General features: G+C 30.7%; 1 protein-coding gene and 1 long non-coding RNA gene across 5 annotated transcripts in view; one reads left to right on the top strand and one right to left on the bottom strand.

The window, feature by feature from the left end:
• Nucleotides 1–621: 621 nt before the first annotated feature.
• LOC125384797 lies at nucleotides 622–3272 on the bottom strand. Its single transcript, XR_007223581.1, has 3 exons — nucleotides 2221–3272; nucleotides 2023–2141; nucleotides 622–1917 (listed from the first exon to the last, which is right to left on the bottom strand). It is a non-coding gene; the product is annotated as an uncharacterized LOC125384797 (long non-coding RNA).
• Nucleotides 3273–7485: 4213 nt separating this feature from the next.
• Nucleotides 7486–23162, top strand: part of LOC100646886 (ubiquitin carboxyl-terminal hydrolase 16) — a 46514-nt gene continuing 30837 nt past the window's right edge. For 2 of the 4 annotated variants that reach the window (XM_020867838.2, XM_012319003.3), the window contains exons 1-7: nucleotides 7505–7739; nucleotides 7889–7993; nucleotides 10557–10690; nucleotides 10764–10954; nucleotides 12743–12899; nucleotides 13091–13258; nucleotides 22275–22496. In XM_020867838.2, the coding sequence (XP_020723497.1) occupies nucleotides 7906–7993; nucleotides 10557–10690; nucleotides 10764–10954; nucleotides 12743–12899; nucleotides 13091–13258; nucleotides 22275–22496 (960 nt within the window). In that variant the 5' untranslated portion in view covers nucleotides 7505–7739; nucleotides 7889–7905. Of the gene's footprint in view, nucleotides 7740–7887; nucleotides 7994–10556; nucleotides 10691–10763; nucleotides 10955–12742; nucleotides 12900–13090; nucleotides 13259–22274; nucleotides 22497–23162 lie in introns of those variants that run through there. The other 2 variants (XM_003402644.4, XM_048404732.1) reach the window with 2 other exon arrangements.

Here is a 23162-nt window from a genome sequence, read left to right as displayed (position 1 = left end):
TTACTTTGTGTTGCCTTTTTTGATATTCTGGTCGTTTTTCACGCAAAGCTTGATTCAAATCGATCATTTGTCGTCGGTAGCGCTCAGTATTAACGGTTTCGCCAGGTTTTAACAGCTCATAATAGATCACACCCTTCTGATCCACGTTCTTCGTTCCTCACGTCACTTCTGAATTTTTTAAACCACTCAAAGCACTCTGATTTACCAAGAGCATGCTCACCGTAAGGTTCGACAAGCATTCGATGCGATTCTGCAGCAGTTTTCTTCAAATAACAGAAAATCAATGCTGTTCGAGTGCGATGCTACGAGGAGAGTCCGGTACAAACAAAACAGGTGTGACGCAACTGCCAAAGCCGCCCTTATGGTCTGCACGTGGGCCGTCAAAAAGGACCAACACCCCACTCTTTCAACTGTAAAACCATAAAAGTGAGGTTCGATATATATGTCCGTGATAGTTGTAGTTGCTGGGCCTCGTCCGGAGTAATTGTCACTAGGGGCTGTAGATGTTACTGCTGGGGTACTGCTGATTTTTTCTCTGTTTTGTGGTGCGTGGAAGAAAAATCGGACTCCGGTCGCCGGGATTCGAATCCGGGTCCCGAACGTTCGTAACCTAAGGCGCTAACCACTTTTTTTTTATTTGTTTATTATTACCAGTTTACATATTTGTATTTTCCATAATAAACGCTAAATTTTGGTTGTGGGGTGGTTCAGGCAAAAGTACCGATACGCGACGGTACGACATAGCCATGTAATATTACATTTTTTTTTTTTTTTTAAGATTACTTTTGTAACTTAACTTTAAGCCGCTATTGCGCTGTGCTTATGTACGATATTTCCATTTCTGTCCTGAAAGCCTGGTCGCAAAAATAGGACAGTTCGTTAGTAGGCGCTAACCACTGTGCTGCCATCGTCCGACACTAGTTCGTGTCGAGTGGTGGTATTTGGCTTGTGGAGTACCGCCACAAAAGCCATCCCCAATCCTCAGAAAACTATTCTTCTGGTGTTATTCTTCAAAGAGTGAACTTGTCGTCAATAAAATTTCTAACAGTATTTCTGATTTTATTTTATTTTCCGGAATAACTGTAGTCTTTAAATACTTCACAATTAAACTACTGATATCCTCTAAAAGATTGAGTGAAGTTTACCGTATGCCGTAAACTCTCGGACCACATTTGAAATGTCAAATTTTATTAAAAAAAAAAAAGAAAGTCTGTACGATTGCCGACGTGACAGCGGCACTTGATCATCCGATCGCATTTGATCGATGGCAATTCTAAAGCTACCGAAGGCCGATGATTCGCAGAACATACTCCAGCCGTGGAATGTCATCTGCTACAATTGCGGACGACGACAACACTTCTCAAGACAGTATCTTAAAGCTCGCATTACCTGCGACTCGTGCCAAAAACAGGGATACTTGGCGAAATATTGCTAACGACCACCGTCATCGAAACCGATTACTCATGCAACTCAGATACTGATCTGAGTAAGGCGAACATGTATATTTTACCTACGCTTATAAACGGTGGTAGAGTTAAGTGTGGTGGACACTGGTACTTCGACTACGTTGATGATAAGGCCGGTAGCGATGTGATTAGCCTTATCGTTGCCCCTTGATATCCCCACTACGCACGCGTTTATTAGATGCCCGCGACCGTTGCCGCATATGCATTCTTCTGAATATTCGCCGAAAGAACTGTAGGGATATCGATGGTACATTAGGCATGTCGGCCTTACGCTTTGAAGGTATAGCGCTTTGTGTTGCGAAGCTGTCGGAAAGTTCCGTCGTCGAATGCCGCCACAACTGGATTACCGTATCAATGAAATACTTAGGGAAAACTGACGTGATTAAAATACATATCAAATATGCAGTGTTCAGCTACAGGTTCTTAATAATTTAAGAGGCAATTCTGGAAGCTGCAATAAGACGAAATTCAAAAATTAAAAAATTGCGTTTTCGGCTTTGCTTTTTAGTTATTGGCAATTAAAAATCGGTCAAAATACCCCTGTACACGAGCATACCTCCCTGTACACGAACGAAAGGAGGTCAGCCTAAACAGCGGGATGCACAGTGATGCTCAATCCGAATGACACATGGCCATGGGCAGCTGCTTACCTCGTATAAGTCTTGGAGAAGAAGACTATGGAATTCAGAGACGTAAACAACTCCGAGAAACATTTTGCGAAAGAAACGGTAGATTGAACATTAAACCTACTTACTTGTGGATATCTATAAGAGCTTATCGAAAACGGCCCTATGAAATTTCCGAGTAGAGAGGATTATTGTGTCCTCTAATCCTTTGCCTCCGCAAGTGTCCATAGCAAAATCAAACACGCACCGTGATTGTCCCGACAGTGAGTATCTACAGCAGAATCACACACGCACCGCGATTGTTTCGGCCGCGAGTGTCCACAAAAAATACAACAAATTACAATACATATTCGATATGTCCTCCATTTTCTTGTAAACAAAACCTGACTCTCGAGAGGATTTAAATCTGGGGATCGGGCATGCCAAAGCACTAGTTCTCTTCGATCGATTCACCTGTTTCCAAAACCACTGGTCAAGTGCTCATGTACTGCGTTGGTAGAATGCGGCGGTGCACCATCCTGCATGAATCACTTAATGCGTGTAGATTTTCACGTGCTTAGAAATGTTCGTTGCGTATATTTGTTATTCCACATTTATTAAATGTTGTCTCATCAGTAAATAATATCCTCACGGGGAAATTGGAATTGCGTTGAATTTTCCGACTCATTCATTTACAAAGATCTTTTTCTTCTTGAATTTTCTTGGATACGGTACAGTATTTTCCCAGATCCAAATCGCCATGCTGAACTCGTCCACTAGATTTCGCAGGTTTTAACGTACTGGTATCCCGCAGTCATTGGTCTATTCTGCAAAATATTTTTGCACTGGGTATAGTCCTATTGGGATATTTTTCGGTGTATAAACTTCGCACTTCTGTGCCATTACCGTCCGCCGCACCATAGCAAAAGTGTATGTCCGAAAGTATACGCATATTGTATTAAATATGGTTACAATATAAATACTGCTATACAACACTCATTATGTGTACAATATGCGCACTGCACACACAATACACCCAAGTAACATTCTAACTATTAATTTATATTAATTTTTTAAATATTATATAATATTAAATTTAATATTATATAATATTATTAATTAATATATAATTTTCATGTATAACGGATGTGTTGGTTGCTTATCGTTCCTATCGTGTGGCTGAAACCGTGACAATGGTAGCACGACGAATGAGCTGTTAGAGAACGGAACCGTAAGAGAGTCGACCTCGTCGCCAGCTAAAAAAAGAAGAGACCTGCGATTATAAATTGATTTTCGATGTCTTAATGCTATAACGGTAAAGAATAAATATTCCATGCCGCTAATTAAAGACCAGATTGACTTGGCAGATCATAAATATCTCACCACGTTGGACTTGGCCTCGGGATATTACCAAGTTCCAATGGACGCGGTATCGATACCGAAAACAGGATTTGTAACATCAGATGGACACTATGAGTTTCTACGGATGCATATACTTTCTCTTTCTTTGAAACATACACTCACCAATTATGTAATTTCTCCTCCCCCTCAATCTCGTGAAAATGCTAGGTCAGAAAATTCGAGCCTCCAACCCCAGCAACTTACCTAACTTTAACTATTTTTTCTACCATCAGTCTATTATCAGTAATAGGGCTCCAACAAATAAATTGTTATTAATAATAATTTTATCATATCAATAATTAATGCATTTGTTCCACAAATCTGCGCGCCTATCATGACTTTCCCAAACTATCCTTACGTTAACAGCCAAGTAAAATTTCGCGTGCAATCGCACTATAATATATACATACGGGCCGGATTCAATGAGTTGCTACCGACAGTTCTTTGCGAATACTTCGGAAACTAGGACCGTGCAGAGGTTACATATATAAGACAAATGCGTTCAGAGTCATGGTCCCGACAGCATATTCAAAAAGCATAAAAGTCGGTGATGAGGGTAAACTTCTAAATAATTGTAAGTCTTATTCAGTAATGAAAGTAAGATGGATAAAAATCGTGGATCACAAATTAATCATGACGTGAAATATTGTCTGCAGTTAATTTGTTCTTCTTTTTTATCGTTTTTATAAACAAACACGCATACAAAACAGCTACGCAACATCAACAGAAACATTATTTGCAATCTGTCAGCTACTATATTAAAATGAAATTTAGGTTTTATTATAACAAAAACGTTATCGCGAAGAAAATAAATTTCATGTTAAACCTAAAAAAAATTATCGCGTATAGAAGATATATTAAAATCATTGATCATCATTGAGCATCTTCTCATTGATCCATTATCCTTTAAAAGGAAAGATTTTCTTTTTTTCCCTAAAAAATAATATAATAAACAATTATAAAAAAGTATGAAAATTTTCCGTAGAACTGTACAATGAAATAGACTCTTGTAGCATAAAACCACTGGTAACGAGTATATCTCATTTGTTATGAAACTAAATAGGTTCTTGCATATGCTAGTGTGGAACCAAATGGGGCAAATCCCTAACTTTATCGGTTCTTGTATGTGCTAGCATTTGGTCGCGCGGTGCAGTATGTACCGTGGAGCAACTAGAACAACTGAACAAAAACACTGGGCGTTTTTCTCTCTGTTAATACCACAGACATCAATTTTTTAGAAATATTTTCACAGACGGGGGATTGAAAAGAGTCTAAATGTTTTTTGTCAATAAAACAAAGTCGATTAAAGTAAAAATAAATGTGAATGATAAATATGCCTATTGTAAAAAATATATAAAGTAGAAAAATTAGTAAATAACTTCAAATTCCTTCATTGAACATGGGTTGTAGACTAAATTTTGTAATTTTGATTAGCGGGAGGCTGAGAATTTCATCTATAAAAAGTAGTTTACGGATATAAATAAATTAAAGTAATAATTCTTTATAATTTGCCTATGAAGTTGCGGTTCTTATCTTTCTCTATCATGTTAACAATACAATTTAAGATTTTTGGGAATGTTAAAAAATGAGAGCCACAAAAAATTTCCGTTTTTGTAGAATAACTCTGTTACGTCGCGTGAGATGGTCCGTGCGACATTTTTCATTGTCTGGCAGTTATGCCTGTTAAATTTTAACTTTTTAACTTAATTATTTTAACACATGATTTTTAAGTTAATCTGTTTGTCCTGAAGGATTTTCTAATCCTAGAAGTATTCTCGGTTTATCTGGTCCTTAGAATAGTCCTTAGGTTTATTGCACGTTCTTACAAATTATGGAGGAAACAGATAGTTGTCTAACGGGAAAGCTGGTTTTTCCCATAAACAATGTCGCCCATGAGCCACGTTGGTAGGAGGCTTCTTCCTCCTATCTTCATTCCTAACGTTGATCATAACCAATGGGCATCGCGGATCGTTACTCTCACTCTCCTAACGAAACATGTGAGCAACGAATCCGCTTTCTTCATACAACAAAGACACCCACTCCGGGCTTTCCTCCGTAATCACACAAGAACGAACTTCACTTGTTCTTATAACTACAGAGCAGTCACTTTAACTCTCTACTTGTTCTCTGGACTACAGAATAATCGCTTGTGCTCTAGACTTCTGTAGTTCTTGTAGTTCTTTGAACTACAGAGAAATCATCTCAACTTTTACTTATTCTACACCAGGAGAGTTCTACTTCTTCTACTACATTACTACATACAACTGTAAGGGCCTTGATCTACTACGACAGAACATTCACTGTATCTCTATCGGATCTTCATCCGTCAGATAATCGTCTATGACATTTATATCACACGTAACGGCTTAAGTCTTCATTGTAATAAGTTGTTGTAAATATAAAATTTATAACCTGTTAATCGCAGTGTTGTACCACATCAATCACCCCTATTATCCCAAAAGAAATAAGGGGATCGATCTGTTCGTGGTGACGATTATTATAATCATAACGGAAATTTACGATTCCCTTTGATGCGCTTCCTCGCGATCGCGTCTCCCCGCGACTGGTCGAAAGTACAAACTCATTTCGCAAATTACTATCTCATCGGATGTCATTTTTTGCTTTATCCGAACACGTACCTATATAAGATTCAAGAATCAAATAAAGAAAAAAAAGAATCTTATAGTACAATAAGAGAAGCTAACAGATCTGCGAAGAAATTAAAATTTTTTATTCAACAAAAATTATTAACACATTTGTTAAATTAACTGTTTTACTTTTGATAAATATGTGAAAATATATCATTCATAAATTACATTATATTATTTAATTTAAAATAATAACTTATCTAAAATTTATATTAATTGATATTTTTCGTTCAATGGATATGTCATCGTCATTAAAGATTTTCTTGTATATAATTTTTTAGAATTTCAACATTAAACATTTTCATTGTATGATACTTTGCAAATCCCATTACTTACGTGAGATATGATTAGTGGACAAGGCACCGTGTCCGTTATATGGAAAAGTATGCAATTGGCTTAACATGTTTAAGCAGGCGCGCTTTTTCATGCGCGTCTTTTCCAATAACATTTGCATTTTATTCCAGTTTTCGTTAAAATATATTCTTATAAATTAAGATTGGAAACATAAATAATGTGAATCATGATAAATAGTGCTCTACCGATAACGTCGCCTGATGCCTAAACAAAAGATGTGACTCAATGGTGGCCCACTCTGCCAGATAGAAGTGCAGATTGCCGGGTCATGCCGATTTGAATATGTTAGATTGTACATTGTTGTAATATTTAGCCTATAAGAATAGCACTGAAAATATAAATTTATAGGATTATAAAATACGTCGCGATATGCAGAATATAAATTATAAATTAAACTATAATGTAGTGCTATATAACATTTTTACTTATAATTGGCATTTTCTTATTTTTTAGTTATCTCATTCTCTTATAAAATTTGAGCGCTTCCTTTTTTGAAATCATCAGATATTTTCAGATACTGCAGATCATTTCCACTGTTTTGAAGTACATTGTGTATTGGTTTTTTTTAAGAACATGAGTTGATCACTCGCTTATATCACATGTTCTTTCTCTGTAAGTAATGAATGAAATATAACATATTATAAATATCAGTAGATATCAATGAGTGGATGACCCTGTATAAAGCCAAGTACATAGTATATCGTAACTTTAAGTTTTCAATCCTGTCCATATTATAGTTTTGATAGTTTGCAATTATGTGATTGGATATTTCGAAAGTACAATAGTGGTACTAGCGGTGGTATTAATGATCCTATAAACTGTATATGATCCTATAAACAGCTCTTGTCGGTCACTAGGGAAAACCGCCTGAAAATTGAGTCGTGTCTAGTCGTAAAAAATTAACATGGTAGGTCAATAAAATGTGCATTTTTGCGAGACAAACAGAGATGAGTAGAGTATCTCTGTCTCTGTCTGAGACGTTTATAACATGTTACGCATGCGCAGAACGAGAACCTTCTTGCCTTCCATGTTGATTTTTCACAATTAATCATGACTCAATTTTCGGACGGTTTTCCCTAGGCCTTAATGTACGAGTGTCGAGACCTGTTTATAAGATCGTAGTAGAGTATACGCACAGTATATGGATTGTGCAAGCATAGTAATTGTTACGGTAATATTTTGTTTTTGTGCTTGTATTTAGTTTGTTTTGAATAATTAGTATAAAATTTCGTGAATTTAAAAGTTATTCCACGATTTAATATAAGGTATAAAAACGCATTACGTTTATATGTTAGGAATTGTTTGGATTACATTTTCTAGAATAACTAGTCTAACCAAATTCCCACATGCTTTTTTGTTTACTAAATTACTAAGTGGCAAAAATTAAAAGTTCTAACAATTATATTCATTTCAGTTTGAAAATACATCGAGATGAGTAAAAAACGTAATCGACAACCAGATGCAAATGGAGAGTTATATGAATGTTCAACTGATTCGTGTAACGAATCTAATAATACAGGTTAGAATTCATTTTTTTAAGAAACTTTGGTTGCAAAACCCTTATTTATTTTCATAATAAGGAAATATTCATTTTCAAAAAGTTAGATTATATTAACTTGTTTTGTTAATAGAATTAAGTCTTAAAGAATTAATTAGTAAATATTTAGTTATTTGGTATAGTATATTTAGTATAATTAAAGTATAATTAAATTATGTAATTATTTGGCATAATGACTACATAATGATAAATATCGAAAAATGTATAATTTAAACATTGATAAATTATGTACTAGTTTTGTATAATGATTGTGCAATATCCATTCTTATAATATTTATATTCGTACTTATTAATTATATAATAATTATGTTCATCTTTATATTGTTCTTACTAATTAAATTATTCATTTATTATGTATTTGAATAAATTGTAATAATATTATGTTATTGCACAATCTCTGTCTACTTCTTTGTTCTTAGAAACTATGTTTCAATGTTAAAATAAATATAACACTGATACATAGTAGATCAAATAATCTTGGTATATCTTGTTCGAATTTTTATTCAAATTTATTTGAATAAAACTAAAATTTTAGTTTTCAAATTTATTTGATACTGACATATTAAAAATCAATAATATCAACAAAAATAAAGAATTTGTGACTTTTATTAACACCGAAGTAAGATGTAAGTGATAACTGAACAAAAATTATATAAAAAAAACCTTTGTGTACATACATTAACTTAAATTAAATGAAAAGTTTACTTTTCTTTATGATAGTTAACGATCCACATGTTTGATTTTGAATATCTCTCTTCCTTTTTATTTTATTTTGCTATTGTTGCAGGTTTAACATTATTATATTTTTTTATTAACATTTGTTTTGATTGTTCTTTGCTGCTGTATTACAATTTCTGATGTATTTGCCTAATTCATCCCACAAATGCCCAATTGGGCTGAAATCAGATGATTAAAGGATATAAAGCTGATTAAATATATTGCAGGACAATTCCTTTTTAACTTTCTTCATAATTTATATAAAGTTGCTATCTTGCTGGAAGATAAACAATCTATCGAGGTTTGATTTTTGTGCTCTGTCATGCAGATGATGTTTCAAAATGTAAAAAAGATATTGCATTTAATAAATTGATGATTATATTATTTCAACCGCACTCATATTACCAGCGCTACGCTTTATGATTGAATAAAGATTTCTTTTTTATTTGATTATTTACTTATATTTAATAATTTGTTCATATGAATTTTTGTAAAATCTATTCATTTCTTTTTATTTAATTTACTAATAAAAGAGTTTCTTCACTTCTATATTCATTTATTATAATCTGCTTTTCGAATGATACTACAAATAATTTGAGATACAACTTTGTTACTATATTTAGTTTCAATCATATTAATTAATTTTAGTTTTTGATTCAATTTTATAATTAGTTTTAAAATTGTTTGTCTATAGAGAAGTTTCAATTGATGTGTGTTGTTCACTATGTTTTCAATCTTTGAAGGATTTAGTTTTATCTTAATATATATCTATATTGATATATATTTATATTAACATATTAGCAACATCTTGAAGTATCTTCATTTCTGTTCTGTATTCCATTAGTAATTCATGTAAAGGGATAGAAATTTACATTTTTAGAATTAATTTTATGCTTAGTTAATTTCAGATCTATTTCCTTTGTTAAGGAAAATGATATTGACTTAATATTGTTTAGTGCAGTAGCATCGTTACATTGTTCTTATATATTATCTTATGTGCTCATAAGTATGTACAGAAAGCTTTTTGATTCTATTCTTTTATATTAAAAATAAATTTTTGATTCAAGTAGTAATTAAAAGTTTTTTATGTCATTCATAAGTAAGCATACACCAGTGCAAATCATCTGAACAAATATTCATAACTTTTATTGGTTGTATGCCACATGTGACATGATCTGGAAACTTTATTATATTAGTCATATCGTTAAGTGGAAGCCGACATAATAGGTGATTTGAGCACAAAACTTATCAAATAAAACTCTGATCTAGTGGTATGTACAAAGTATTGACATTTGATAAGGCCTAACTATCATTTTGAAATAATATAGCTTCAAAATTTATAAACTACAAAAATATTTATTTGACCCACTTATATGGTAATACAAATTGTGCTTAACACAATGAAATATTTTCGTTAATTTCTTTTATAGGGTAAATTTTATTTATTTTACAAGTTTTATAGGGATAATTAGATATTTAGAAAGAGTCTATAAGCATTTGAAATATCTAGTAGTATAGTCCCTATAATCTATATGCATAGATGATATAATCATCAGAGATATAATCATCTATATACATAGATGAGGAACTATCATAGATAATAATGGAAAATACATAGTTTAAAATAAATATATAAGATGTTTTCAAAAATTGAATTTGTAGAAAATAAACAGTAACAGATAGAAACTATGCAGGAACCTATTAATAAATTTAATAATGATATAATAAGTTAAATCCTTAAGTGTAGTATATTTAGTTAATAGTTCTACAAAAATATTAAGGAATATATATACATTAATGTTTATAGATAATAAATGTCCACATATACCAAAGGCAGTAAATTTTAATAAAATTAAGAAATGTGTCAATAAAGTAGGAATTAGTTTGGAATGTTCAATATGTAAAAAATGCAAAAATAATTCATCAAAGCTCAATGAAAAGGTATACATTCAAAAACTTAAAGCCTTTTTCCTTTTTAATGTTATTTCTAAAGTGAATATATATAAAACTTCAGGAATGTGTAACAAATTCAGCTGTACTGATTTGTTTACAATGTGGATATCAAGGTTGTGGAAGAGAAGAATGTGGTCATGCATTGGAACATTATAAGAAGCCACATAGTGATTGTCATGTTATGGTAGTTGAGAGTCTTTATTGGAGTGTTTGGTGTTTTCAATGTGAAACAAAGATTAATATTGGCTGTAGGTATGTATGAAAATAAATGTACTACTTTATATATGTACATTATACAAAACGCACAAAAAATCCAAAAAATTGAATATACTATATATATTACTTCGTTTAACTGGAATAACTATACTGGAATATCTCACGAGGGATTGAAATTATCGGAAAGTATATAAGTCAAAAGCATATAAGTATTAGAGTCAAGTTAATTTTTTTTAATGGAATTTGTATTTTTTTATTTACAATATAGTGGAATATCATAAATTAGATCCGAAGGCGTTACATCAACGCAAATCGATAGTTGGCGCGATTGCATCGAATAACGACATCGAACATAGCTGATTAGATTATACGCTATAGGTAATGATCGCGCTCTTTATTTTCCCTTATGTATCTTATTGCTAGATTTATACCTCAGCACTATAAATAAAACATATAAACTAAAAAAATTAAAAACATGTGGTTTTTATTTAAGAATGTACTAAACGGAAGAAAATTTTTTATTAATCAAATATCATTAAAGAATTGAATGTAATAATAATATACAAGGAAATTTGTAACGAAGGCAAGGAAAATGATTCTCTAACGATTACGAGGTAAAAATGGTAGAATATTTGACTCAATTCGTGAATCTGAGATAATCAAATAGAGAATCTCTGGAACTGTTAAAATTCTGAAAACTGTAGAACTATTAGTTAATATGAGCCCTGATTACTGATAATTGATTAAGAAAATTATTTTTTTTTTTCTAATACATTTTTTTAAAAAGTGATCTGTTTTAATTTTTTTAACTTCTATATTTTCTTTTTACTTTTTAGTCTTAAAAATTTTAGGTTTCTATCTTTTTGGAGAATGAGTGAAATTTCGCTTACACAATTTTACCCCGGCAAACGGAAAAGTAAACTAAATAAAAACCATTATCAAAGATCGAACTTCTTATTTCTTCTTATACATATTAGATTTATATTTTTAGCTTCTAGCAGTCAGTTGCTCTTAGTAAGCCAAAAGTCGAAAGAGCTCTTATGTTAAAAGCGGCTAAGAAACCGACGTCATAAATGGTTAAAGGAATGCTTAAACTGTCCCTTCGACTTTCTGACTCACTGAAGGACACTTTTTGAACTGACTCCTAGTTATAAACTAAAGGTATAAATCTAAGATGGATAAGAAGACATAAGAAGTTCCATTTTTATTTATAGTATATATAACCTGATGAGGATTACTCAATGCAGTTACGTCAGCTACAGAGTTGAGATTGATGTCAGGCAGTTGTATTTATTTTAACAAACGTTACTATATTACAATAAACAAATACAGAGTTTCATTTAAAAAAATTAGCTTAACTTTGATATATCCCCTTTCCTATATTTACAGAAAAATTATCTATACTACCTAATGTTCTACCAAATTACTAAACAACATTTACAATAATATTTTTTTGACCTATATGTACTAATATATACATATATAACCTTTATATAACCTATATATACTAATTAAGAAATTAAATATGTATTCTAATAATTTTTAGTATTCAATTACAATCATAAAGTTTAAAGAAATGCTTTGAAAGAAAAGGTATTATATTACAAGTGGTTTTTAGATATTTCCTGACCATATAACCATAATAAACTTAATAATAAGATTAGATTATAAAATAAATTTAAAGAAATTTTGTTTGCAACGTCTATGGTGTAGGTAATTAAGTAATAAAAACATTTGTTATAATTTCAAAATTGCGCTGTAATATACTTTTTTTAACTTTTTAGATTTAAACCTACAGACTAAGTAATAATTTTTAATTTTTAGAAAAAAGCTTCAAGAAACAGTGGAGTTTATAAAAAGATCTAGCATAGTAAGAAGTTCATTACAAACTAAAGCATCAATGACACAATATCAAAAGGAAACCGTAGATATAAATAAAGTAGATAAAGAAAAAGGTTTATACAATTTGCCTAAAGTGGGGGTATGTATTTTGGTAATTTCGATTATTATTTTAATGAATTTCAATAAATTAAAAAAGTCATTTGCAATACAATCCGTTGACAAACATAAAGAAATTATGTAAGAATAATATTTAGATATGTACTTGATAAAAGTAGATGCAACTCATAATATGTGTATGTGATTAAAATATCCAAATCTATATTATTTTAGGGTTTAATGAATTTGGGAAACACCTGCTTTTTTAATGCAGTTCTGCAATGTTTAGCACAAACACCTTTCTTAGTCAAAGTTCTTGATGATTTGCGTCTTCCTGGACAAAAATTCATTTTACCAGGGGGCAAACATAAGTTTGCTAATAACTCAGAAGAAGTTGATCTAGTAAGTTGTTTTTAAATGTATACCATGAATATACACTAATAACATGTAACAAGACATAAAAATGAAAATTGAATTAAATGCTTTTAATGAATTTTTAATCAAATTTAACATATAAACGTGGTTGTATCATATACAATATTACTTTTTTAATTTTTTTGAAAAATATAATTACTTTAAACAAGTCATGTACAAAATAAGTTAAATTACATTCTTTTAATGTATTGAAATAAATCTGAGCTATATCCAATATTATTTGTAGAAATAAGATTTGCATATACTTTTTGTATTTAAATTAATAGTATCTGATACCTTTGCAGTAAATGTATCTTTAATTTATAATTAGTTGCTACCAGCATAAAAAATTAGTTTCCTGAGCAATAATTATTTGCAATTCTATGTTTATTCTATATTATCCTATATAATTATTTATATTATTCCATATAATTATTGTATTTATATTAACATTATATAGGATGTCCCATTTAAATCGATCCTTATGAATATCTCCGAAACTATTCATGATTAGACTGCAGATTTCCATGCATTTATAGGAAATTTGAAAGTTCAAAATTGCATACAACGCGTATAATATGAAGAAATATATAAAATACCCAATGTATAGTGTTTATGATGTTTGGTACGTAAAATAATCCTCTATTGAAATTTCTCTACTCAATTCTCTATTCTTTGAATTATATTCTGAAAAATATGAATTTGCATAAAAAGTGCGAATGCACTCTATTCATGATAGTGGAAAATACTTCGAATAAAAGTTAAACTGTTTCACTATTTGATATTAATAATTTTTTGTAGATAGAAATGTATAGAACATATAGAGGACAATCTTATTTTTTTTAGTGGAACCATATATGTTTTTTTTTAAATGCATTAGTTTTCTATCTTGGTATTTTATACACAAAATTATTATTAGCACTAATTTGCCACTCTTTCTTGCATCAATTAAAAGTTTAATTTTTTCCTCTTCTTCTAATAACAAGAAATCGTCCTACAGTCGCGTAGTCAAATGCGCGCATGTCCATATAAACTCATAAACCAATGCGACAAATTGTTGTTAGTGCGTGCATAGTCTCAGTTTAACAGATAGTTTAATTTTTATATGGAGAAAGCAAATCTGAAAACAGTGAAACCTCATGGAATATATAGTTACTGATTTCATTCCTTTCTGTTTCTGTAAGATTTTGTTGTCTTTTTTTATTCAATCTTTTTGCCTAGTTCTTGACTCATCTTTGTCTTTATTTTTCACTTGCTTAATTTGCAGAACAAAATGCAGTTTATTTCATAATGTTTACTGTTCTCTACATTTATTTTTTAGTTTTTAAATAATAAAAAATAAGTAAATAAAATAATATATAATTTTCCACAAGGATATATCGCCATTAATCTGTTCCTGAAGAACGAACGAATATTAAATTGGATGAATATAGAATCAACTTTTTGTATTATAAAAATTAAAATTAATTAATTAAATAAATGGTCTTAATTGTTAAACTTATCTCGTATGATCTTTTTACTGCTGCACTTGGTATTCAGTGTTAATTTAAGTTCTTTTATTACTTTAGTTATTTCAATCTAACTGCATTTTGTGATAATAAGCTCAAATGTTTTGTTTATCTCTCGTCTCGTCTTTCGTCCGTGTTGATCTCGCATCGTTCCCTTTTATTCTTATTCCTTCTTGGAGTATTGTTCGTTGGATCACCCAACGTTGGCAACGATACGTTCTCAACAGTCTTCTTTTGTACTAATATTGGAACTCTTGAGAAAATGCTAGCAACAGCCGAATGAGAAACAAGTGTCTATTTGAAGTATACTATTTAGATTATTAAAGATTATTTAGATTATTAGATTATTAAGATATTAAAAAAATTATAAAACCAATATATGTATAGCTAAGGCCAAGAAAATATATTAAAAAATATGTATTTGCATAAGGCAAACAGTACGGGTCTAGAGTAATCTAGATTTTTAGTGATGAATACTGGATTTTTGGATGAATATCGTAACATTTTCTTGCCGAAAATATGTGACGAATATAGAGGTTTCGCTGTACAAAAGTTAAAATATTTATTGAACTAATGGTTTCTCGACATAAATAAGTTAATAACTCTTTGCAGAAAATAGCTAAGGTGGAACAATTAATGTATTAAAGAATACATGGTTTCATTAATGAAAATTGAAAGTTATGAAGTTGACCTTCATACGTCCTCTATGTATCCACCTACAAAAGCCTAATGTTATCAAATTATGTTCCCCTTGAAACCACTTCTTGTTTGAAATATTTTTCGGTATCATGATGAGTTTCGGAAATATTCGCAGGGATCGATTTAAATCCCGATTAATCTACATACTTTGTATACTAAGTAACAAAATTAAAGGATCAATAAATTTTGAAATAGATTTTTATTTTTGAACTGTTATCAATTTTACAAAAATAGTTGTAGAGTAAATGGTCTAAGTTTCATTTCATCTACTTGCATCGCGTTAGCAAGAGAAATCCGATAACTCGAAAATTCAGAAAAATTTGAAAGTTTATAGAAATGACGCTAATAATGAAACCATTCTTAGTTCCAGCAAGTAAACATTTAATAAAGATGAAACCATTCTTTAAAACAAATACAAGTTTTTGTGCAGTTTTGAATATTTACGAAACTGCACGTGATATGAAAAGCAGCTAAATTAAAAGTTTTATAATCCTTTGATACTTAATTTTTTATAGTTATAGGCTAGGTCCTAGTTGCACATTGCACAGTTAACAAACCGACTAGTCAACGATACGAAACAGACACAACATTTTAACAATAGGTTTACGGGACGCGTCATTTCGACGCATTTCGAATTTCGTGAGGTAAATTATACGAGTCGTTTATATTTTTCTTCTACCATTTATACTGACTTTTATCCATTTAACGAGACAAATATATATCAGAATTCATTTTTTTCAAAGTTTTCTAGTTTTGTTTCTATGTGGTATACCCATCTCTACGGATACGCGTCATTTTGACGCAATCGAAATGTCCGCAAAACCTAGTGTTAAATGGGCACCTTCTACATGGCATTCGTACGATGATAGCTGCCGTATTTATCATTGGAATTGTGTGACATTTCATCTTTATCGCATCACATGGATAGTATCATACTAAATATTGACTTGAGAGCTTTGTAGCGGCGAGCCCAATACTAATGCAACAGTGAACATTTTTTATTTTTAATGTTCTGTTAATAAAAGTTTCATTAACATATTGGTGAGGTTTTCCTGATTAAAATGACAACAAACACGATATTGTTATAAAATTGGGTAATGCGACAACCCACATATTTTTATATAAAATTTACTATAAAATTTTATAACAATATGATGTTTGATTTCACTTTAATTAGAAAAATCTCTTCAATGTATTAATGAAATTTTTATTAAGAAAAAATATAAAATAAAAATGTTTTGCCTCTGGATTAGTGTTGTTTCACCGATACGAAGGTAAAAGTGGCCTTTTGTAGGGCCTTAACTCTAGTTAACCCTTAGAGTGCTATGGGCGCGAATATGCGTCTGGCGAAAGCTATCGGTGTGGACTAAGGACACATATATGCGTTTTCTGTAAGTGCCCGGCATGGACTAAGGATGCATATATGCGTTTGTCAATTTTTCCGAACACCTACGCAGAAGTAATACTATTACGTTTGTGTGAGATAAATATAAATGCATTTCTTAGTAACTGCAGTAAACAAATGCCAATAATGCCTCGTTATAACAGTTGTCTACCTGTTTCGCGGACAGTCGCATCTAATTATCAAGAAGAAAATATGTTGTTTGTGTGAAAGATAAGAGAATGCAGAAAATGCGATGTCGGATTATGTATGGATAATTGTTTTGAAATGTTTCACACACAACTGAATTATTAACTTGTGTTGTATTTACTAAATTTAGTTTTCTAGTTTATTGTTTTCTAGTTTATTACCCAAATTCTAGTTTTTAGTTATTTTTAATTATTTATTATAAACATTGAAATTTACAGTTAACTAGAATTTGGGTAATAAACTAGAAAACAATAAACTAGAAAACTAAATTTAATAAATATAACACAAGTTAATAATTTAGTTGTGTGTGAAAAATTCAGTGCTTGAGGAAACTAAAAAAACCAGATGTAGAGTTTTCTTACAAGTGGTGACCACTTCAACAATAACGAGCCACTATTGGCATTTGTTTACTGCCGTAAGAAATGCATTTATATTTATTTCACACAAACGTAATAGTATTACTTCTGCGTAGGTGTTCGGAAAAATTGATAAATCCATACATGCGTCCTTAGTCCATGCCGGGCACTTACAGAAAACGTATATATATGTCCTTAGTCCACACCGATAGCATTCGCCAGACACCTATATGCGCCCACAGCACTCTAAGGGTTAATATTTGATACGATCGGCAGGCTCGCATGTCATGCAGGCGACCAGCTTGATTTTTGTCGAGCCAACATCGATGAAAATGAGCGATAAAATGTCTATATAGGACACACAGTTGAAATCACTTCCATTATTGCGCATGTGATGATTTTAATGAAATATGTTTTAAATGAAAGTTGGATGGTTTAGAGGGGGACATAATTTGACGCGATTAGCTTTTATAGATGGATGTGTGGGGAAATATAAACCAATTTTTTTTTTAAATGAAACTCTGAAAATGAAAAGTCGGTACCCTGAAAGTTTAACGGCTGTGCTGAATATCCATTATTGAATAATATATGTATAATTTTGTAATCTTTTGATTAGTTTTTATTATTTTTTGTAGCTTTTTTAAATTAAATTATTGTAAATTGTAAAATGTTATTTCATTGAATATTCATAAACTTCAAACAATTTTACAAAATACAGATGAATTGGAATTTGGATTTTCGGTATTATAGTAAAACTGTTGTTTTTATTGTCAGTTTTATATGTATAGATGAAGTCCTTAGTATGTATGGTTACAAAAATTGTAAAAAATTCGAATAGTTCGTAATCTTCTGTGATCTTACGTAATTATAATACGCTATGTTTCTTTCGTTTTCCTTCGAGTAATTAAAATTAATATTCGCCGTATAGCAGCTCTATGAGTGAGAAGCAAGCGACCGGTAGTACAGACGGTTTCAGACTACCATTTACAATTTGTACTCAGGAATGTTTGGAAAAATTGTTTTCACTTTTAAAAATTCTCTTCACTAGCATAAACATTGGAAAGGGCTGTCTTTTTATAGAATTGAATGTCATTGATCATGTCGTCTTTTTTAAATATAAGAAATTTGTAAGATTAAGAAAAAAAACATACAATTTTCGTACTAATAAAGGACACCATTTTCTGACGATCATTTCGATATAAAATGGAACATTACTTACATTCGGACGTTATGGTGTAAGAGATATTAATTTTTATCACATATTTATACAGAGTGTCCACGGTAACACTGGACAGTTCTTTACATATTTTATAACACTATTGCAGTTATAAAAAGTTTTTCATATGCAGATTATATGGCATAAGACAGATACATTTTTTGATGAAGGCAAATATTTTTTACGTAGTTATTTTTCGAGCGAAGAAGATCAAATTCGTTTTTCTACATGGAACATATTCTTCAGATCATTTGATTGTGTTTCTTAAAAACAATTCACTAACTCTCTATATATACGACTAACTTTAATTAGTTCTTGAGATATTGAGTTTACAAATTTACTGATTTTTGCGGAAAGAACTTCACTGAAGTAGGAGGCACTGGTGATATTTGCGCAGTGGCACGTGCTAAGCATTGCTTCTTGAAACAGATACGAATAAACAAATATGTATATACAGTAATATAATTTATATTATATTATTATTAGTAATATAATTTTCCTGTCTATTTCTCAATCTCTTAATAAGGCATCATAAGCTAGAAATCTAAAGAGTTAATTTTTGACGTGATTCAATTGGTATTGAATACCGTGCTTGGGATCTAGTTTCTGCTTCTACTGTGCCTAGCGTCGTTTAGGATTGAGATTCCGAAAATCAACCGGTGGGGCGCCGTTCTTAACCATTTTTAAGAAATGTTAGGAAAAGCGATGGCTCTATGACACGGCCAAACGTCGCGTATTTTCAGTTCGGTTAAATCTTCATTCAGCAATTTTTTTTAGCGTTAAAAAAAGTAAATTTATAATAATATAAAAAAATACATTTAAAATAATGATAATATTGTCCTTTAACACTATTTGACATAGAATGCTCCGAAGAATGAATGTATGTAAAAAATATATGTAATTTCATCTAAAAAAACGAAGTTGACCTTCATGCGTTCTTTACACATCCTTCTATAAAAACGTTGATCACGTTAAATTATGCCCTACCCTATATACGATTGGTTCGCTCATATCTCATTATCGTAAACAACACTATAACAATGTCGTGTTTGGTTTCACTTCAGTCATTCATTAACAAAAAATAAAAAAGTTTCATTATTGTAATAGTGTTCTCTGACTGATACGAAAATGAAGCGGACCCCACTGTGGGGTGGCCACGCTGTACGACTTTCTCAAATGTTTATTTTCGCATGACACGGCGCTGGTGAACGGGTTTATTGCCTTTCTTCGCCGCTCCGCCATCAATCGTTTTCTATTTCGCGACGTACTACTGACGTACATACATACATATGTATATATATGGACACCGTCGCATAGTTATGTGATTTTAACTGTTGTTCGGTCGGTTAGTTTGTCGGCTGTATAACGCGTAACTAGAACCTAGAACTCTTCTCCACTTGCGGCTAATCGCGCGCGATGCCAAATACAGGTCAGCTTAATTTTTTTTAATGAAACCATGAATTTTTTAACATATTAATCAATCCATTAAATCATTCCTTATAAAAAGTTAGTAACCTAGTTATGTCGGGAAACTGTTAGCACTGAACAAAAAATTTTTTGGAAAAGCTGAAGGACATAAATAAGATAATTAACTCTGGAGTTTCTGTCGAATGTTAACAACCAAACGTATGTGTAGTATCACGGTAGAAAATTTCTCATCATTATAATATTAATTATTTATATTAAGGTATTATAAATTATAATATTATATATTATTATAATATGATATTATTATATATTACTACTATATAATAATGCATAACAATATAAGTTGATAATATTATATATTAAAACGTCTTGAAAAGACGTAAAATGACATTTAGTCATATGTAGTTGTTCTGGATGTGGGTGTGACATATATGTATTTCATATACTTCATAGTCGCGTGCAATTGATCTTGACTTCGCACAATTTTGTGTCTCGCGACATCGCATCCTTAGACGCGGCAGCGCGTATAGGAATTATACCGTATTCAACAATGGATTTTGTATGATTGAGAGTCGCGTGCGACTAATCACAAGTGGAAAAGGGGATTATAGTTTTGACATTTTCCATGCTCTATACTATGTAAAGAATTTTTGAGAAAAGCTTTTCTTCCTTTATTTTTTGTAGTTTTCATTTTTGATGACACTCAAATAGATAGTTTATTATATGTATATACTTGTATTATATACTATTATAAGTATATACTATATGACAGAGACACTGAAATTTTGACTATGAATTCATTAAGACTGCTAATTTGCAAGCGTTATGTGTGCGGTTATGGTTATACTTTTATGATAGTAGAATAAAATATATGTACATATTTCGCACGGTTGTGCTTACTGTGGTGGTTACGTAAGTTACAATAATGATACTCTTTTTAAAACAGAAATATCTTTCGCATAACGCACAATGTATAATTGCGATTTTACTATACACACCATGTACGTAGCGGAATAGTTCTTGCTCCTTTAAAAGAATGAAAGTCTATCGGATTATCAAAATTATTTGGTCATGTAAATATACACACAAGTAGAATTTTATTATATTATTACATGCATGAAGATTTCTATCGTACTCGTGCAGTGTAACAGCTTCAGAAAAACTTCGTACTTTCGTTGGTATTACCTGAGCTACTTTTTTGCAGAGCTCCAAGTTTTTCTAAATTTTTGAACTATCAAACATCCGTTATAAGTTTATTTCCTTCAAACATGCTTGTTAATATAAATCTAATTAAAGCCTTCTCTTTACAACGTCTTTCTGGAAGTAGTTGGTATATTATTTTTTGTCACCAATTTATTATCGATGTAATTTGAGTCATAAAAAAAATTTATCAATCATTGCACTATCAATTATGCACACGTTTTGAGAAAAAAATCTAATCTCAAAAATCTATTTTCCCGCATCGCTTTTGTAAGTAAAAATTTTAGGAATTGTAGGTATCAAGCCACCGTTAGTAGTGTTTATAAATATGTACATATGATTGTAACAAAAATTAATGTAAATTAGTATATACAGTACATTCAAATGTTTGTATGTATTCTCGATGAATCTTCAACATCTATTTATTCCAAGATGAAGCTTCTTATGAAAAAACGTCACTAAATTTTCAACTTATTTTTTTACACCAGTAATTAAGATGCTCTGAGAAATTTTTAAAGATATAATTATATCTTAGATTAGACAATGTATGCATGTAAATTATAGAATAATTATTAAAAATATAAGAGCTCCAGATAAACAGATTTGAAAACAGATTTGATTGTAGTCATAAAATTATATGTATAATTATAAGAAAAGCACATAATGTTTTTGCAAGTACTGAAGCATTCCTTTCTTTAATGAATAAGTGTTTCGTCATTTGTTACATTTCTATAAAATACTAATATCGCAGATTATGTTCCTTTTAAAATTAAGTAAGATTTTCTCGATATGTTTTTTTGTATCGTTAAGAGCAAGCAGCTTATTCAAATGGTTCTATGTATAACTTTGTAACAATTGTCAATTGGATTAAGTCCTTTTTATATTACAAGATGTGCATTATAATATTTATACATTTAATGATATTATATGTTTATAGTAATATTATGCCATAAATAACTTGCCATTACATAAATTATTTAAATATTATTAACAAAATATTTTTTAGCCACCAATAGAGGGTATTTTAGAAGGTTGGGGCAGTTTTACCTCAATTTTATGCAAAACACTTACAGAAATGCAAAATACTGATGAACGTCAATCTTATCGTCCATCAGAGTTGTTAAACTCGTTTAAAAAGAAAACAACGCAATGTATGGATGGAGGACAACATGATTCGCATGAGCTTCTTAGACATCTTCTAGAAATAGTACGAAATGAAGATCTCAGGGTGAGTATATATTTATTTTATTTCATCTTATATATAGTAATGTTTTCAGCAGTGAATTATGTTAAGAACGGAATAAGAGAAAAAGAATTAAAAGTATTAAAATTGTGTTAAAAAAAATTATTACATCAAAAAATAATATTGTTACGAATTCTTTATTCATTCTTAAATATTATTACAGTAATGCAATGAAATAGATTCTTCATTATGATTTTAAATTTTCTTGTAAATACTATGCTATTTTTTTTATAGCACACCCTAAAAGGTATTTTTGCAATGTTGTAGAAGTTAATATTTGATAGTTATAATGCACTGAAGAAGAGCATGGTATCTTATTTATGATATTGTCATATTTTTCGGAATCATCATGTGACATTGTTAAAAACCCAACGAAATTATTTAAAATTTCAGTGATTTGACATATCCGCGTCAACGTGATCAACTGGAACACGTTGTCAAATATGTAATAGCATGGAAAAAGATATAAGAAAATAATAATTTTGATAAGTTACGTTATTAGACTTTGTATGTGTCTTCATAGTGTTAGATTCTGAGTTAAAAGTTTTTAAATTAACTCAGTGTTATTACGGTTCTAGAGCGTTATATTATTTCTATATTGAGGTGTGATTAGTGACTAACGTAATGGCGAATCGATGCATATATGTGCAG

This window comes from Bombus terrestris, chromosome 3 (genome assembly GCF_910591885.1).
Source record: "Bombus terrestris chromosome 3, iyBomTerr1.2, whole genome shotgun sequence".
NCBI classification, from domain to species: Eukaryota; Metazoa; Arthropoda; class Insecta; order Hymenoptera; family Apidae; genus Bombus; species Bombus terrestris.
Note: the sequence above shows the minus strand (reverse complement) of the source record. Positions and strands in the feature narration are given on the sequence as shown.